This window comes from Bos javanicus, chromosome 20 (genome assembly GCF_032452875.1).
Source record: "Bos javanicus breed banteng chromosome 20, ARS-OSU_banteng_1.0, whole genome shotgun sequence".
Classification (NCBI taxonomy): domain Eukaryota; kingdom Metazoa; phylum Chordata; class Mammalia; order Artiodactyla; family Bovidae; genus Bos; species Bos javanicus.
This window is the reverse complement of record NC_083887.1, coordinates 14,069,202-14,089,570: the sequence shown is the minus strand read 5'-3', so window position 1 is coordinate 14,089,570 and position 20,369 is coordinate 14,069,202. Positions and strand designations below refer to the sequence as shown.

General features: G+C 33.3%; 1 protein-coding gene across 4 annotated transcripts in view; it reads right to left on the bottom strand.

The window, feature by feature from the left end:
* ADAMTS6 (ADAM metallopeptidase with thrombospondin type 1 motif 6) overlaps nt 1–20,369 on the bottom strand; it is a 430,884-nt gene that overhangs the window by 304,674 nt on the left and 105,841 nt on the right. For all 4 annotated transcript variants that reach the window (XR_009731737.1, XR_009731739.1, XR_009731738.1 and 1 more), the window contains exon 8: nt 17,289–17,394. Coding sequence is in view for 1 of the 4 variants with exons in the window: in XM_061393406.1 (XP_061249390.1) it covers nt 17,289–17,394 (106 nt within the window). In the remaining 3 variants the exon portion in view is untranslated. The remainder of the gene's footprint in view (nt 1–17,288; nt 17,395–20,369) is intronic.

Here is a 20,369-nt window from a genome sequence, read left to right as displayed (position 1 = left end):
GCTAAGTCACTTCAGTCATGTCTGACTGTTTGTGATCCCATGGACCGTAGTCTACCAGGCTCTTCTGTCCATGGGGATTCTCCAGGCAACAATACTGGAGCAGGTTGCCATTCCATTCTCCAGGGTATCTTCCCGACCCAGGGATCCAACCCTCATCCTTTATGCTTCCTGCACTGGGAGGTGTTCTTTACCACTAGTGCCACCTGGGGAGCCCAAATATAGGTATCAAATTTATTAAAGGAAAGAGGGAAGAAATGGGAGTGAAAACGGGAATACGGAAATACACATTTACATATATTAAAACAGGGCTTCCCTGGTAGCTCAGCTGATAAAGAATCTGCCTGCAATACAGGAGACCCCAGTTCGATTCCTGGGTTGGGAAGTTCCCCTGGAGAAAGGATAGGCTACTCATTTCAGTATTCTTGGGCTTCCTTCGTGGCTCAGATGGTTAAGAATCCAGCTGCAATGTGAGAGACATGGGTTCAATTCCTGGGTTGGAAAGATGCCCTAGAGGAGGGCATGGCAACCCACTTCAGTATTCCTGCCTAGAATCCCCATGGACAGAGGAGCCTGGTAGGCTATAGTCCATGGGGTTGCAAAGAGTTGGATACAACTGAGTAACTAAGCACAACACATATTAAAACAAGAAGGGTTCTTGCTGGGACTGATAATGATGATGTGCCAAGATCTAAGGAAAGATAGATAAATAGATATAAAATAAACTCAGCTCCCTGCTCTTGAGGTAAATAATAATTTAAAAAAAAAAAGGAGAGTTAGTGAACCTGGTGCCCACTCCACTGAAAGAATAGTGATAGGAAGAGAACATTATCATGGTTGGTTTTATGTGTTTAATAAAATACTTCAGATTAGGTAATGATTGTCATTTGTTTGACAGAGAGAGATAAAGACACATAGAGGTAGAGAGAAAGAGAAATGAGAAAGACGCTCTTGTAATTTCCCACATTTTGTTGAGTATGATAAGTCTGCAAGGCTTGTTCTTAACCCAGGCCCCAGGACATTCCTCAGAATAACTTTGAGAAATGAGGTTACATCTCCCTGGACAAATAGCAGGTTTACTTATTACTTGTCATAAAAGTATTGGGCTTCCCAGGTGGCCCTAGTGGTAAAGAACCTGTCTGCCAGTGTAGGAGACAAGAGACTCAGGTTTAATCCCTGGGTTGGGAAGATCCCCTGGAGAAAGAAATGGCAACCTACTCCAGTATTTTCTTGCCTGGAGAATCCCAAGGACAGAGGAGCCTGGCTACAGTCCATAGGGTTGCAAAGAGTTGGACATGACTGAAGCAACTTAGCTCACATAAAAGTATTAGATTCCCCAAGCTCACTGTTTCTCAGTTTTGATATAAACCCACTACTTGTGTGGCATTTATCTGAGGCCATACTGTGCTGCCCATGTGTGATTTTGGGTTCCTTCCAAAAGGAAACAAAATAAATATGCTAATGCTTATACTACTTGCTGTGCTTAAGTGCCTGATCCAGAAACTCATGCCTTTTGCTAGCATCCATACAACAGTAATAAGCTAACTTACTGGCTGATAAGTAAGGCAAAAACAAATCGCCAATCCAATGATAGAGGCTTGTACTTGATTAGGATAACATCATTAGGAAACAGAAACCCACTCCAGTGTTCTTGCCTAGGAAATTTCACAGACAGAGGAAGCTGGTGGGCTACAGGCCATAGGGTTGCAAAGAGTCACACGACTTAGTGACTAAATAATAACAAGGATAGCATAGCCAATTATGGAAAGTTAAGCTAAGTAATCTTGATGCTGGGAGGGATTGGGGGCAGGAGGAAAAGGGGACGACAGAGGATGAGATGGCTGGATGGCATCACCGACTCAACGGACGTGAGTTTGAGTGAACTCCAGGAGATGGTGATGGACAGGGAGGCCTGGTGTGCTGCGATTCATGGGGTCGCAAAGAGTTGGACATGACTGAGTGACTGAACTGACAAGTAATCCTGAAACCAAAGTACTCCAAAATTATTATTCTTAACTTTTCAGAAAATTAAGTACAAAATCTATTTTAAAAAAGTAGGCTTTTTGCTTTCTTTCTTTCCCAGGAAATAAATTGTTTGATGAACATTTTCAGCTCAACCTCCCCCAGGCGATACAAATGAAAGACTAGGAATTTCCTTTCTCATATCTTAGTACTTCTGATTGTATCTCAAAAGTTTAAAGGACACTTATTTCTACACTGCGAGTAAAAAGTTTTCCCTTTTCCTCTAATATATCACTCAAAAGCAATAAAAAAAAATGGGAAAAAAGAAACATAAACTCCACATTCAATGAAAAGTAGAAAACTTGTAAAACCATAAACCACCATGACATAATGTATGTGGAAGGATGACTAAAGACAGAAAAATCAAACAGCAATGAAGAAAGACACACAGAGGGGACAGTAATAATTGATCTAAGCTAAAACGAGTAGAGCATGTTCTCCAAAGTTAAGTGCAACAACCTGAGGGACAGAACCAACAATACTTTCTTATAAACAGCTGGAATAAGGGTGCAAACTGTTGGAATATACACCCTTATTCTAGTTGTCAGAAGAGTAGATGGGGCTGACTGGGGAGTAAGTCAAACCATATTTGTAGGAATCAGTCTATCAGTGAGAAAAGGTGAAAGAGAGATTCTATCTTGCCAGTAGTTATCAAAAAAAAAAAAAATACAGGGTTAAAGAATTTCAGTCGTGCAACACTGTATATCATTAATACATTTCTGTTGACAAAGTAGCTCTGGTCCCTCTGCAACATAACCTTCTACAAGTAGTTCATCCAGAAAAATCAAACTCATTCAAAGATGTGTGGTTCAAAAGGAAAAAAGAAGTGTGTCTACAAATATATTAAATATTTAAAAGAAAAAAAAGAATAGGAAAGTACAAACAGAAGATGAAGGACATCTGGCAGAAAAAAATATTGCTACAGAAAAGATAAAAATTGGACACATATGAACCCAAACTTAACAAAGCCATCATTTCAGAAAAATAAGAATTCAACATAGAGATACAAGTAATCAGGGAAGATATGGTAAGACAAGAGATGAAAACATGAACTGTCAGAGGGAATAAATGGAGGAGGGGGAGAATAAAACTATTACAAGAAAAAGGCCATGCTGAGGTAGCAAAAAGAAAAACAGGCAACTGCTAAAAATATTCCTCACAGAAGTAAAAAGAGCAGAGTTTAAAAGGATCAAAGTAAAAGAATCCAATACATGTATCACTATTATTCCCAAAGAGAAGAATCAAAATAATAAACACTAAGAAAAGTGATTTAAAAGTACAAGAAAACTTTCAAGAAATAAAAATGGCTCAAATCTTATCAAATGTGAATTATTCTACATCCTAGGAAAAACTGACACAGGTGCATCCACACTACATCACATCCTAGTAAAATTACTGGACATCAAAAATGAAATATATTTGGGGCAACACAGGGCAAAAGATCAAATTACCTGTAATAGTAAAATAATCAGATTAACCTCAGATTTCTCCATGGTGACATTTAACACAAGCGCACAATAGGAAAAGTGCCTAGGAAAAGTCTTGCATCCAGCCAAACTGAGTATAAAGTCATTTTGAATAAGACCGCAAGAAACAGAGGTCTTATGAATTATTCTTATAACAACTGCTTCAAGATAAACTTCAGCTTTGTTTAAAAATAATGTAAAGGTGTGATGGTTTATTGACTCTGAGTTTTATAGCAGGCAATATATACAACGCATGTGAAATTAGTCACCAGTCAGATTAACTCCCTTATCATATTTCTTAATCATATTTTCTTGTTTGTTGTTTTATTTTTCTGGAGAGGTTAATTTTATTCTCTTATGTTCATAATATATGATATGAGGGAATAAAACATATATTATACATAAATTATAAAGCAAACATCCATGATATCTCCACCGAATTTAAGAAACACACATTTTCAGAATAATAAGAACTTGTCTCCTGTACTCACCTTAACAGTTATATCCTTCTTTTTACCCTGAGAGAGAACCACTATCCTGACTTCTGGGGTAATCATTCCCTATGCAACTCTAAACAATATATGTTAACTTTGCCTGGCTTTGAAATCTATACAAGTGGAATCACAGTGCACATATTCTTTTATAACTTGCTTCTTTTATTCAACAATCTGTTAGAAAGCATCATCTCGGCTGAGCTGTCTAGCTACACACACCATTCATTTTCACTGCTATATAGATTTCCACTGTAAATACACCATTTAATTATCCATTCAATGATGAAGAATTTGCTGTAGTTCCTGATATGGGGCTACTATGGACAATGCTGCTATGAGGATTCTTAAATATCCTGGTCACATATGTAAGAATATCTCTACAACAGCTTCTTAAATTTTTGGTATCCTTTACACTCTTAAAATTATCAATGACCCCAAAGACCTTTTGTTTATGAGGTTGTGTGTAGTGATATTTATTATAATAAAAATTAAAACTGAGAAAAATTTTAAAGTTATTAATTCATTTTAATAATTAAATGATTAGATTCATTAATAACTCAATACATGCTAACATAAATAACCACTTTAATTTTAAAAATCTTCTAAAACAGAAGAATGTCACAGAGAATAATAGCATTTTTTAATTATATTTTTGTTAATCTCTTTAGTATTTGGCTTATTAGAAGACAACTGGATTCACATATTTGATTCTTCATTCAATCTATTGTAGTCTTTTGGTTTGGTGAAGTACATGATGAAAATTTGGCCTTACATTAACATATAGTTAGAAAAGGAAAGAGTATTTTCATTAGTCCTTTCAGAGAATGGTAGTGTTTTTTGATTCTACAATAAAACTTGACAACTAGAAATTTCTTAAAAAGTTTAGTTGCAATGCAGATTCTGAAACCGTTATCAATGATCTCTTTGTATCCTGTTTCATCAATTATCACCAATCGCACTGGAAAAGTCTTTAAGTATTAGGAAGCTGTCAGGCTCACAGTGACAGAACTTTTATTAAATTTGAATTTTCACTCAAAAATGTTCAAATTTTATCATTGGCAATAAACAGGATTGGTTGTTTTCCTTGAATAGTAAGCTCTTTTGTTCATTTTTCAAGTGAATTTCCGCTAACCACCCATAGTTTTTCATTTGTTCTTTTAAATAAAAATTGTGTTCCAGGAAAAAGCAGCTAGTTCATCTCAAACAACTGCACAAGCGCTTTTCATTACAACAACCAACAGACCAAGACATGAAGCAAAAGGAGGTTTACATACTTCCCATTTTGTGAAACAGATGATTTGTTAAAAGACATGCACTTAAGGGTCATGATTTAATAAAATTAATAATTCTTCTGCTTCATCAAAGATATTTTTAAGTGAAACTGGAGTGATGGTAACAAATACAATGACTATTAGTATGGTTGCCTAGATTCAAGCTAAAGTGCCAGTACATACTCAACACTGTTTTTGTACAATCAGAGGAAACAAAAAAAAAAGTCTTAGTATTATCATGAAAGAAAAAAAGAATACAAAAAAAAGAGGGAGTTAGAAGATGTTCTTGACACAATCGAGAGTTGGAAAACTGACCAAGGAAAAGAGGAAAAGAGACAGTGATAAAAAGACATGTTCCTTCAAAAGAGAAGACTGTTTTCATTATCAATGTATCCATAATACATTATATATTTGGTAAATATAGCAGCTGCTCAGTAAATCTCTGGATCAAATAAATTGTACATCAATGAGAGAGTACATACTGATCAACTGTGAACCACAACAGACATAATTTGTGAAGTATCATACATTTATACATCCCTTGATGGTGAATAATATACTGAAAGTACATACTATCATATAAGCAGTAATAAATGGGCTAGAGGGCAGGTTTCAGGTCAAAATAAATGGCATCATCCGTCAGAGACAAGGTGATTGCTATATAGAGACCAAGAGATATGCAATAAAGGTTACTCATTAAGTTTCTGTAACTGAGGAGTCTATCGTACATATTAATCTATTGTTATACATGCTTTTCTCAAATGTAAGTACATAGTTTTCTATGCAAATGATATTTTTTCATTTGAAACTATATTTAAACTTCCCCTTTCTATGATAGACAGATACAAAGAGATATATCTTAGGAAAGAATGTCTTATGTTTTAAGATATATACAAGGCAGCTCATTTGTGGTTACATTTTATGTCATTTCACCATATATTATATGACCATTTAACAGTGCAAAAGTAATACAACGTGTGTGTGTGTGTGCGCATGCGCTCAATCCTGTCTGATTTTTTGTGACCCTACAGACTCTAGCCCACCAGACTCCTCTGTCCATGGAATTTTCTAGGCAAGAATATTGGAGGCTGCCATTCCTACTGGTAGGCTGCCATTTCCTACTCCAGGGCATCTTCTCAACCCAGGGATCAAACATGCATCTCTTGTAACACAAAATAACAATTTACTTTTGATTCTGGTACACAATTAATACTGGTTCTTTTGGAAGATTTGTAAAAATGAAAAAGCGTAAATATAGACTGCTGAGTAAAAATTTAATACGCATTGTCAGGATTTCTTCTAAAAATCAAAACAGATGTTTTCAAACCTAACAGAAAATCTATATAGCTAAGGAAAATCTTAAAATGCTTAATTCAATTTTTTGTCTAAGCAGTTAATTTTGCCATGTTGCTAATATATTAACATCATTGTTCTTTTTAGAAAACCATGGTACTTTAAACTCTGCTTTTCATTTTATTAAATATAAATTCTCCACTAAAATAAGTAGATGACTACTCAGTTCTTCAAAAATATAACACATTTACAACTACAAAAAGAATAGTTTCCTAACATTTTCAATATGATTAAATTTCTCTTCAGAAAGTGATGAAATAATTATAGTCTAAATTGTGACAATTATAAAATCTCAAAACTACATCTTCTCATTGTAGCAGAAAAATACAAAGGCACAAAGGGACATCTTTCTTTACAATTATTTTCCATTTATTCTCTTTGATCTGTTCTTAGTCATAACTGATCTTGGCTACGAATCACTTGTTATAAAAAAGCAAAGATGAAATTTAAGGGATGTATTCAGAAACTTCTCTACCCACATCTGGCAAACATTTTTAGATTTAACAACTACCCACTAGGATAGCTATTACCATTTGTTCATGTGTTTTCTAAAACGGAGTTTGGAATTCACTTCTACGTTTGGGCTTTATATACAATTTACTAAACTAAGTGAACTCAAGATTCTGAACTTATTTAGGAAGATATTTAACAAGCGAGGTACCTAAAAGAATCTAGGACCTAGACTCTTTCCACATGTGTAGAAAGCAATGTTCACATTTAGTATAAACATTTCTGAGTTGAAAGTTAGATTTCTAAAGCCAATGATATCACTATAATGCATTTACATCTTTTCTACTTCTACTTCACACTCTTTTCCTGTCATTAACTGCAAAGAAGCTAGGGGTCAGAGGAAACAAGCTATCTGAGACATCCTAAGATCTGGGGCAAGGTGTGTCCATGTACGTGCATTTGTTTGTGTGCATGTGCAGTGAAAGGTAGGGAAGACAGAAAACCATGGCAAAGATAGGGAAGGCAGCTGAAACAAGGAAACCTCTGTTGTTATAATCTTCCATGTACTATGAGCGAAATGTAACTGAATTCGTTTATGGCAGCTGAAATTTATGTCAACCGATTAGTACAATCGTGTCTGCCTACAAATTCATTCTTTTTCTTGCAAAATGAAAAGAGTGCCTTATCAAGGTTCTTAAAGTTGACAGTGACTGAATTCTACTTCAGTAGGTTTAATATTTATATAACACTATTCCGTCCTGTAATTCTAGACATTTAATTCAGTAATTACCTGATTGGTTTTACCTACTTTTTGTATTACTGCATGTCATAGCAAAGACTTAATTATTGAAATAATTAAATTTGTTAGAATTATAAGAACTTTTCTTAAAAAATCTTAATGTTACTATCATTGTTTTAGCTATTATTGGGAGTATGTCTGCATATGTGACGGCCTATATATTAAAATACATATTGTATTAATATATATAACACACACATATATATATATATGTATGTGTACATATGTGCATGTATGCATATGTAGACAGGCAGTTAACATAATTTTGGCTTCTTCCTAGCCCTGACAGTTATGGAGTAGTATTTTAATAATAATAGCAATATGTTCTAATTTGAAATATATAAAAATTTTATAGTAGATTTATAAAATCTAATACAAATAGGAAGAAACAGGTATATTATACCATACATGGTATTACTAGTTTAGGTAAATAACAATGGCACCATACAGCTCTAGAGTTTAATCAACTGACAGAGTAAAATGTTTGTCATCTTCCATTGAAAAAAAATATTTCCATGTTAGAAAAAAAATAAGTTCATTGCTTTTCCCAAAGGGTGTAAAACCTTAAAGGAACCACAACATTCATTTTAGAGTTAGACCTTGTAATATGAACATTTATCATTCAATCATTCATTCATTCATTAACAACTATTGACAGAATGCCTATTACCTCACATTAAAGTACTATTTACCTCAGTCCCTATTACCCAATACATCATGTCTGGCTTTAAATAAACAATGGCAAGTCATGCTGAAACACAGTCAAAATGGAAAAAATAATCATCAAAACTAGACTCAGATATTATACAAATTTTGGAACTAACAGAATGGGAATTAAAGATAATTATAATTAATATTTAAGGGCTCTAATGAAAAAAGTAGCCAATATAGAAGAAAAGATAGGTAACAGGCAGAAAGATGAAACTCTAAAAAAAAAAATCAAAAGAAAATCTAGAAACCAAAACCAGTGTAATAGACATGTAGAATTCCTTTGATGATCTCATAAGTAGACCAGACTAACTGAGGAAATAATCAGTGAGCCTGATGACAGCTCAATAGAACCTGCCAAAATTGAAATACAGAGAGAAAAAAGAATGAAAAAGATGCCCCCCCCCAAAACAGAATAAAACATCCATGAACTCTGGAACAATATCTGAAGGTATTACATGTATGTAATGTAAATACCAGAAATAGAATAAAGAAAGACTACAGTCGAATAAATGTTTGAAGTAATGACCAAGCATTTTCCAAAATGAGCTGATACCAACAACAGACTCAGGAAGTTCAAAGACTATCAAACAGGATAAATATTTTTAAAAAATCGATATCTACTTATATTGACTCAAATTGAAGAAGACAAAAGACACAAAATCTTAAAAGTATCTTGTAGAGTATAAGGATAAGAATAGCAGCGATTTTTCATCAGACATCATGCAAATTCTATATCCAGTATAATTATTCTTCAAAAGCTCTGAAGGATAAATACTTTCTCAAACAAAAACTGAAGGAAGCTATTATCAGTAGACTTGTACTGAAAGAAATGTTAAAAGAAGTGCTTCAGGGAAAAGGAAAATTAAATTAATTAATTAATTAAAAAATATATATATATAAATTTTATATAAAATTTTTATGCTAAAACTCAAGAGAAACCATTAAAATTTTTAAAGGAACCATAATTGATAAGCTATGAGAAGAGTTAAATTGAAACCATGTAAAATGCTCAATTAAAACCAGAAAAAGGAGAAAAAGATAAGGAAAAGAAACAAACTGCAACAAAGAGAAAAGTTACAAAAATAGTAGATATTAATTCAACTATATTGACAATCACTTTAAATATAAATGGTTTAAATACATCAATTAAAAGAGAGAAACTATCACGATGAATAAAGATATAAGAACCAATTATATACTGAATTTAAGAAATCCACTATAAATATAAAGACCCAGTGAAGCTAAAGGGATGGACATACACAAAAACCTTGCTCACATGAATCAAGAGAAAACTGGGGCAGCTATATTAATTTTAGACAAAGAACACTTCAGAAAGGAGAAATTCTCAGGATAAAAATATTAAATAATAATTTAGAGATCATTTCTCTAAGGAGACAAAAAACTTAACAAGAATGTATGCATTTAACAATAGTGTCAAACATTTGAGTCAAAACTGATACAATTTGAGTCCCAACTGATACAAAAGTATAGGGAAACACACAAATCCATCACTATAATTGGAGACTTAAACATCCCTTTCCCAACAATTGATAGATCAAACAGGAATAAAAAATCAGTAAGGATACAGTTGACCTGAACAGCACTATCAACTGGATCCAAAGAAGAGACATACACAGGGCCAACAAGTACTTGAAAAGATGCTCACATCACTAATCACCTGGGAAAATCAAAACCACAATGAGATATAATTTTATATCTGTTAGAATGGCTAACAAGAGATTACAAGTACTGGCAAGGATGTGGAGAAAAGGGAACTACTTCGCACTGTTGGTGAGAATGTAAATTGGTATAGCCACTATGGAGAATAGTATTAAGTTTTCTCAAAAAAATTGAAAACAGAACTATCATATGATCCAGCCATCCCACTTCTGGATATGTAGTCAAAAGAAATAAAATCACTATTGCAAATAGATACCTAAACTCTCATCTTCATTGGAGTATTACTCACAATAGCCATATGAAAGCATACCAAGTATCCACCAATGAATGAATGGATAAAGGAAATGTGATACACATCCCCTCTCACACAGTGGAATATTATTCAGTCATTAAAAAGGAAATTCTGCCATTCCCTTCCGTACAGCAAAAGAAACAATCAACAAAATAAAAGGGACTCTATGAAAGGAAGAAAATATTTGCAACATGGATGAAACTTGGGGCATTATGATAAGTGAAATAAGTCAGATAAAGACAAATACTGTTTGATCTCATGATATATGTGGAATCTAAAAAAGCTGAACTCATATAGAGTAGACTGGTGATTGTCAGGGGATTGGGGTCTGGGAGAAATGGGAAGATGTTGTTCAAAGTGTACAAACTTCCAGTTATGAGATGAATAAGTTCTGGGGGTCTCAGGAAAGCATGGCTGACTATAGTTAATAAAACTGTATTGTATGGGCTTCCCTTGTGGCTCAGCAGTAAAGAATCTGCCTGCAATGCAGGAGATGCAGGAAACACAGGTTTGATCTTTGTGTTGGGAAGATCTCCTGGAGGAGGCATGGAGACTTCCATGGACAGAGGAGCCTGATGGGCTACAGTCCACAGATAGGATCGCACAGAGTTGGACACGACTGAAGCAACTTAGCACGCATGTAAGCACTGTATTGTATACTTGAAACTTGCTAACAGAATCAGTCTTAAATATTCTCACCATACCCACACAAAGAAGCAATTATATGATGTGCTGGATCTGTTAACTAACCTTATCATGGTAATCATTTCGTAATATATATGTGTATCAAATCACCACGCTGTACACCTTAAACTTATACAATGTTATATGTCAATTATATCTCAATAAAGCTGGAAAAAAAGGAGAAAACACAAATTACAAATATCAAGAGTAAATGATGAAATGTCATTATTTATATTATAGACATTAAAAGAGACAATAATAAGAATAACTGTAAAACAAAATTGGTAATTTTGCTGAAATAGTCAAATATGTTGAAAGACAAAGTTAACCCCCCCAAAAAAAGACTCAGAGATTTAAATAAATATGTTATCTCACATCTAATTTAAAAATTAAATTATTAATAATAGTCCTACAAATGAAATTCCAGGCTCAGATGGCTTCATTGATAAAGTCTATTAAACATTAAAAATGAAATAATATCAAACATGTACACAAACTCTTCTAGAAAACAGAACACTTCTTAATTCAGTTTATAAGACTAACTTCATTCTGATACCACAACTAGTCAAAGAAATTAAAAGAAAGCTACAAACCAACATTTTTTTCACAAATTGAACTGAAATAACTGGATCTTCAGATGAGGAAGAAGTGGAATTTCAACCCTTACTTCACATTATACAAAAAAAGTTAACTCAAAGTACATTATAGATCTTAATATAAAAGCTAAAAGTATAAAACTGAGACAAAAATATTGAAGAAAATCTTCACAATCTTGAAGTAGACAAAGATTTCTTAGGACACAAAAACACAAACCATACAAAAAAAATAAATAAGATTTCATCAAAATTTTAAAATTCTACTTTTCACAAGACATTATTAAAAAATGAATGACAAGCAAAAGACTTGGAGAAAATATTCACATTGCATATATATGATAAAGACTTTTATCCAGAACATATTGAGAATTCTTGCAGCCATTGAAACACCTCAGTTTTGTTTTTTTTTTCCAAATGGGAAAAGAATTTGAGTAGCCATTTCAGAAGATAATAAATAACAAATATGCACATGAAAAGATGTTTATCATCACTATTTATCAGAAAATAGATAATTAACTAATTAAAGCCACAATGAGATACCACTAAAATGTGTAATGGGTAAATCAAAAAGACATAATAATAAATGTCAGCAAGGATCTGAAGTAACTGGAACTCCCATAGATTGCTAGCAGGAATGCAAAATAGCCATTTTGAATTAGAGTTTGTTTATTATAAAGTGAAACTAACATATACCATTCTACCAGCAGGACTACCCAAGAGAAATGAAACCATTATGTCCATACACATTCTTATACACCAAATCTATTTAAAATAGCTCCAGACGAGAAATAGCCTAAAATGTGATGTATGCTATTATGATATGGAATATTCTTCACAAAAAAAAGAACTATCTATATATACAACAACATGAAATGAATCTCAAAACCTGTGCTGAGGGAAGAAAGCTAGTCACAAACAGGTACCCACTACATGAGTCTACTTAAAACTACAGGAAACTATAGGAAAGACAAGTTTAATCTATAAAGATAGAAATTAGATCTGTGGTTGTCCGGGCCCAAGAAAAGCTGTAGGAGTGTGGAGACTGACTGTAAAAGGGAGCAGAGGGACTTTTCTCAGGTAATATTCATGTTGATATCATGATTGCGGTGATGGGTACACGGTTATATACATTTGTCAAAATTCATCAAACTGTACACAAAATGGATGCATATTTATTGTATACAAATTACACCTAACCATTTTAAAACTTACTTATGGGAAAGCAAACACTTTGAAAAAACAGAATACTTAACTCATTTTATAAGACTAACACTATTTTGATACCAAAATTAGACAAAGGCATTCAAGTACCAACTACCTTAGTGTATGTTTATTATTAGCCTTCTATCAAGAAAACACAACACTTGTACACATTGCTACATTTAAAATGGATAACCAACAAAGACCTACTGTGTAGCACAGGGAATTGAGCTCATTATGTAACAACCTAAACTGGAAAAGAATTTGAAAAAGAATAGTCATATGTATATGTATAACTCAATCACTTTGCTGTACACCTGAAACTATCATAACATTTTTAATCAAGTATACTCCAATATGAAATAAAAAGTAAAATATATATATATATATATATATATATACATAAAGAAAAAATAAAGTCTCCATGTATTATATATCCACCAAAAAAAGAAAAAACATTTAAAGATATTTAGGGGGTTTCCATGGTGGCTCATTGGTAAAGAATCTGCCTGGCAATGCAGGAGACACAGGTTCGATCCCTGGTCAGGGAAGATCTCACATGCCACAGAGCAATGAAGCCCATGTACCACAACTATTGAGCCTGTGCTCTAGAGTCCAGAGGCTGCCACTACTGAGCCTGCACGCCACAATTACTGAAGCCCGTGAGCCCGAGAACTTAAGATCTGCAACAAGAGAAGCCACTGCGATGAGAGACCCAAGCACAACTAGAGAGTAGCCCTTACTCACCACAACTAGAGAAAAAGCCCGCATGCAGCAACAAAAACCCAGCATAGTCAAAATAAATAAATAAAATTATAAAAAAAATAAAATTAAAGATATGTAGGTATTTGCAGCAGGAGAGGGGAAGTTTGAATAAAGAGAACAATAATAACAGCTTCCTAACAAAAGTTTTTGTTTACAAAAATTTACAGTTTTATCCTGAAGTCTTGCTACATTTTTCCTTCTTAAAAAAAAATGCATCTCCTAACCAATCTTCTTTAAAAAGTATATCTCTGCTGGAGACCAAATATTGATACTGATTTCCAAAAGCAAGACTTATATATCCCTGCAGCTTTCAATACAACTTTCAACAATTCTTCCAAAATTAGAATTATAGTTCACTCAATTGCTATTAATTAATAAATGAGTTAAGTCAAATCTAAAAGTTTTATGATTGCAAAACCTGTTCATTTTTTGTGAAAAAAATCAGACATATATAATAGTAGAGTAGCATAATGAACTGTCATCCCAGCCACATATCATTAAGATTACAAAATTCAAAATGTTATTATTTTTGTTTCATCTTTCTCTTTTCTTCTTCTGTTAACAAGCAAATCTCAGATGTCCTGCTACTTGAATTACATATACTTCAACATATATCTCTAAAAAATATTGATTTCTTAAAAGATTTCTATTTAAGATTATCTGTTTTTGTACAATATATTATATAGCTTTCTCAATATATACATGCCTGGTTGAATTCTTGTGAATTCTCTTCAACATAATTTTTTTCAATTTCTAAAGCCTATGCTGCTAAGTCGCTTCAGTCGTGTCCGACTCTGTGTGACCCCATAGACGGTAGACCACCAGGCTCCCCTGTCCCTGGGATTCTCCAGGCAAGAGTACTGGAGTGGGTTGCCATTTCCTCCTCCAAGGCATGAAAGTGAAAAGTGAAAGTGAAGCTGCTCAGTCCTGTCCAACCCTCAGCGACCCCATGGACTGCAGCCTTCCAGGCTCCTCTGTCCATGGGATTTTCCAGGCAAGAGTACTGGAGTGGGGTGCCATTGCCTTCTCCAAGCCTATGGCAGTTACATAATTAATAAAAAAAAAAAAAATCAAATAAGACTCTTTTCTCTAAGGTTTCATTAAGTGTTGATAGCTTGTGGCCTGTGTTAAAGCCAGACATATTTAAATAAAGCATACAGATCAGTTTTTCATTTGACAAAGAAGCTGATTTTTTGCTTGCATAAGGGAATGAACATGGTCTAGTCTTAGCTATCCACTGCTGTTTAAAATATACCATCCCCATATAAGTATGTGTGTGTGGTCGGTCATGTCCGATTTTTTGTGACCCTATGGACTGTAGTGTCAACAGGCTCCTCTGTCCATGGGATTTTCAGGCAAGAATACTGGAGTGGGTTGTCATTTCCTTCTCCAGTACATAAGTATACCCTGGGTGCAAAACCATATTCTATTAATACTCAGCCTAAAAATTAGTACAAAATATTCACAGTCTAGTAACACAGTAGAGGCACTTCTCACTAATTCATGGTCAAAGATTTTTCATAATCACTAACATTTACCTTACTAAATGATAAAAATGATAAAAACTTTTGTCTTATACTCTATATAGAGCACATTATACTCTGAAAAGTTCCTGATATATTTAACATATTATTTTGTTTCAGCACTTTATTTTAAGAATGACATGAGTTGTACCAGAGTTGACTTGCTAAATTCCTTAAAGTTCAACCCTACGATCTTAGAAGCAAGTAAAAGAATTTTCATCCATGAATAGGGGGTATGTTTAGCACATCCTAACTAGTTGTCTGAAGATAAAGGGATAAGGGGATAGAGATACAGGAATCAACACGGAAAAGCATTTTGTGGATTTCCCCCCAATTTTCCCTCACGTTATCAAACAAGAATTAGCTGCGAAATAGTTACTCCAAGGCACATACATCTTAAGAGGTATATTCTACTTCTCTTTTACATTTCTTCTACATAAGGTACAAACCATTCATCTTAGGAAGAATTACAAGGAATTATCCATAAGGTCAACAAAAAAATCTAATAAGCTTATAGTAGCTCAGTTAGAATCTAATAAAAAATACAAAAGAGATAAACCCTCACCTTGCCTATTTAAGTGCATATAAGAACGGGGCTTGTAATGCATATGTTGACATTGACTAACTTGTGGTTGCATGAGGTAATAGTGCCCTCATTGACACATTATTCATCTGCTGCATGTTACTTGTCCTAACCTTTCAAGTTAATTGAACCTAAAAGACCCTATTAAATTCAGTCTGGTTGCATAAGATTATGACAGTCATTAATAAGTCAGATTTTTAAGTGAGTTCAAGATAAACCGCCTGGTTAAGAGGGCTCTTCCCTTTTGTTTCCCTGCTGTTTATTGCAATGGAAACTAGAATACCAATATTTTTAGGGCTTCATTAAAAGTGTAATACTGACTTTCCTTGTGTCTGAATTAAGTCAGGTTTGAAACTTGTTGGTTACTTGAATTCACACATAAATCAATACCAATGTGGTAAAATTTTAATTGCAACTTTCAAAGTAATGCAAGAGACTGACCCAATTTTACTCTTCACTTACGGAAAAAAAAAATGAATTACAGATTTATCTCAGGAATGACCTCTGAGGCAAGTATACAATAAACATTCATTTTGTTTGTTCTTTTCCCCCATCCATTTTTCTACCAAAAAAAGCAGACTGTAAAAAATTTAAGGCATACAAACAACATCAGAAGTTCTTGCAAATAGCCTGCTTCTTTTAGTTTAAAATGTTTGACTATCCTTTTAAAGCATTCAAACTTCTCTTCCTCCACATCAGCAAGCTTTTACATTTACTGTTGCCTGTTGCTTGAAATAAAGTAAGGGTTTTATTGCAACTGGGTGGTGGGTTGGGGGAGGGGAAAGTCATAGGATAGTTTTTGGTACAGATTTATTGAAAACAAATATTAAAAACTCCAGATCCTCCTAAAAAGTAGTGAGAATGATATCTCACTACTCCTCTAATATCAGGGTTTTGTTTTTTACTGACACACAAGTACACCTGAAAATGCAAATTGCACAGCAGTAATTACACAAACTTAGAAAAGGCCATACTCATAGATGTATGAACAGTGAAAAATCAAAGTTCACTTTATGGTAATGATGTCAATCATGATTTTTAAATATATATGTATTGTCACTTTAGGAAATGAAAGATCATTTAAACAATTTGACTGTGAGAAATTGGGTGTTGAGTGGATCATGGTAAAGCTAAATTGTTTCAAACGTATATAAAAAAAACTTAAGTGTAGTGCATTCACTACTCTGAGGACACTAATCACTGAATCAGAGAGACTATTTAACAAGTCTCCAATTCTTAAGATGATTTATCCCCAAACCTTAAATGATAACACTCTCTATTGAAATCAGACAAAAAGGCATAAAATATGGTTGAGTACGGGCATTTCACACAGTAGTTATTTATGAATTGCTCAAAAAAGTGGAGCTCTAAAATTTATTTTGATTTTCTTAAACTCACTCACTTGTGACCAATCTCATGTGCAATGGTAAAAGCTGAACCCAGGCCAATGTCTTCATTAATGCTGCAGCTCCTTTCAGGCTCACACATTCCAGCCACAGAGGCCAAGCCTGAATAAACAGAAGGAGACACAAAGGGTCAAGCCAAGGTGTTTCAGTCTTAAAAAGCCCATACTTATAAATGCCTGGATTCTTTTTAATAACCTCCATGCACAGAAGGAGCAGTTGGCAAAAGGTTAACTTTCTAGTCATTTGCAAAATCACTGGGGGGAGTTTCACTTTGCCGGCTAGACATTAATATTTTTTGAACTGCAGTCAGTGCTGGAAAATGTCTAGACTAGGGGTTAGATTTATAAATTTTACTTCTGGTAACTTGGGACCACCTAGTAACTTGAGCCAGAAGAGGGAATTCAAGAAAGCATTTCTATTTTAACATTCTTCAGGCTGTAGAAAGCAAAATATATCCACATTATTTTTCTAAAGAGATCTGTTTAAGTTTAGTGGGTTCATAAAAATATACAAGCAACTTTTTAGTTACCAGAAAAAGGGAATCCCAAATGGTTTTTTAAAATGACATTTTTATAAAAACATAAATGAATGATTCAAAACAGAAAAAAGAACTGTTAAAGATGCGAGGTTTTTGCATTTTTTTTTAAATTTTCTGAAATTAGTCCTGCAAGTGATGCAACAATTTCTTTAAGTATTTTAATGGACAGAAAGTCATTCACACACTCAGTGTGGTTCTCTCCTCTCTCACTCCCCTAAATGAAGTAGAGTTTTAGTAATAAAGCAAAAACTATGGTGTTAATTCACTGATTCTGGTGAAATGTTATGTTACTGAAGGCATTCTTCTCTTGGGAATTTTACTATGTAAAAATTTTAATATTTATTTTCAAATGAATACCATGTTCTGTGATTAGTCCATAACTTTAAAACAGTGCTGAGAAAAAAAAAATATTTGTGTGAAAGATAAAATTTCATGTGTTATAAGGAAATAGATGCCAAGTCATACTTAACACATACATGTAGAATAAAGTGAAGAAAGAGTAAAAAAAAATATTTCATATATTAGGAGTCTACTATCATCACCCAGGTATTAATAATTATCTTCCCATGAAAAGTGATTTCAATCTAATTCAATTAATATTTACTGAATGCAATAAACAATGTTCTGTGCTAGGAACAATATCCCAGTTGCACTAATTTGGAACAGTAAAAGCTATCCAATTCATATTCTTATTGACAAGAAAATTCTAAAATTGCATTTCTATTGTATCCATTAATATGAAATATCAACACTTACTACCATATTGGAACAAAGTTGAGGTTAGTATTGGATTTGCTAAAAGACTGCTTTTTTTACTGTTTTATGTTGGGGGGTAGGCAGGAATTGGGGAAGGAGGTAATTTCTGTTTCACAGAGTTAATAGTGATACCTTTGTTCTGCTCTTCCATTCAACTAGAAGTCTTGGGACTTAAAGAAGAGGAAGTAAAAAGAGAGATTAGTTGGGCAAGATGACCTTATTGTTTTTTTTTTGGTTAATCAAAAAAATTTAATGACTATTACTTCTAAACTCCACAGAGAGAAAAAGAGAGGGAGGGAAAATACAAAAAACTTTGCAGTCCATTATCTTTTTTAAGCTACTGGGTTCAATATGACCCATAATATGGGAAAAATAAAGCCACTCTATTTGAATATTGTTGCTCTTTTGAGCTTTATGAAATCTGGTTTAAAAAAACTGCTAATATTTATTGCTAAATTAACATTATTTATATTTCCCAAATATATTATTCAATAGGTTATCTTTTTGTTGTTATTGTTGTTCTTGTTTGGTATGTGCCATATAGCCCTATTTTTAATTGAGAATTCTAAATGACTCCCCAAGGTGTATTTGCAAGCACAGATTTACTTCTGCATCTGCTATAAAATTGTTAGCTCTACTAAAAGAATAATCTAAGAAAGAACAGTTCTGGGAAATAACTACGATTTATTGAAAATACAAGGTATATCTTAACTAAAATAAAGAATTTAGATGCTAATATATTTTTTACAACTCCCCACCATTTTTTCTATTCTTGTAAAATTGAAGCTGTCAGTTTTTATGTGTGATTGTGTTAATAAGGGTTTGATTATCATCAGGTCATTTAGATTTCCTCAGTTTGATGGCCAGTTTGCCTGCTTAAATCTACTTAGCCATGTCACAATTAGTCACCAGCAGTACTAAGCAAGACAATATTCAAGAATTGGCATAAAACCAATATGAAAGTTACTAAAAAGACCACTCAAAAAGAAAAAAATCTGATCAACTGTGCTGATAACATATTCGCCATATATTAAATTCAACACATGTATATATAATGCAGTTCATTCAGTTTTCAGCATAAGAGATAGTATAAAAATAATTCATAATAGTTTATAATTTGAAAAATATAATTTATATGATTGAAAATACATTGACATGTACCCAAGTATTAATATATTGATTCTAGACATTAAAATATACCAAAGCATTAGGCAGTGTTACTATTTATGTCCCAGTGAAGAATGTATCTCAAGTATAAATAAACTGCTTTTAAAAAGCAAAATAGACTATGTACAGACCTACATATAAATATAGCTATACATATTTATTTCCTCAAAATATACATGCTACAGAATACAAGCTGTAGCTGGTATCCTCTTTGGGACTTAGTGGATACTGTACCTAAAACTGATTAAGCACTTAATAAAGGCTTATAGAATTTGCACAATAATGGAGGGAATAAGTTAAACTGTATAGATAATTTCTACATTAAATAATACCAGTTCATTTCTACAGTAAACACCCTTATATTTCCTTAAGTGACTTTAACAATATCCTTGCAGCATAAGGGCAGATATTACTCTTAACTTCATAGATAAGGAAATTGAAGAACAAAGAGCTAAATAAACTGTAAAAGGTAATGCACTAAAACTGTCAAAGCCAGTGGTTGGTTTTTAGCTCAGGTTCCTTTCCTTCGGATTATTGTTGGTCTTGTTAACATAAAACACTATGAAGAAAACCTTTCTGATGTGAACTTTCTCAGAAAAAAGCTCTTTCTCTGTTA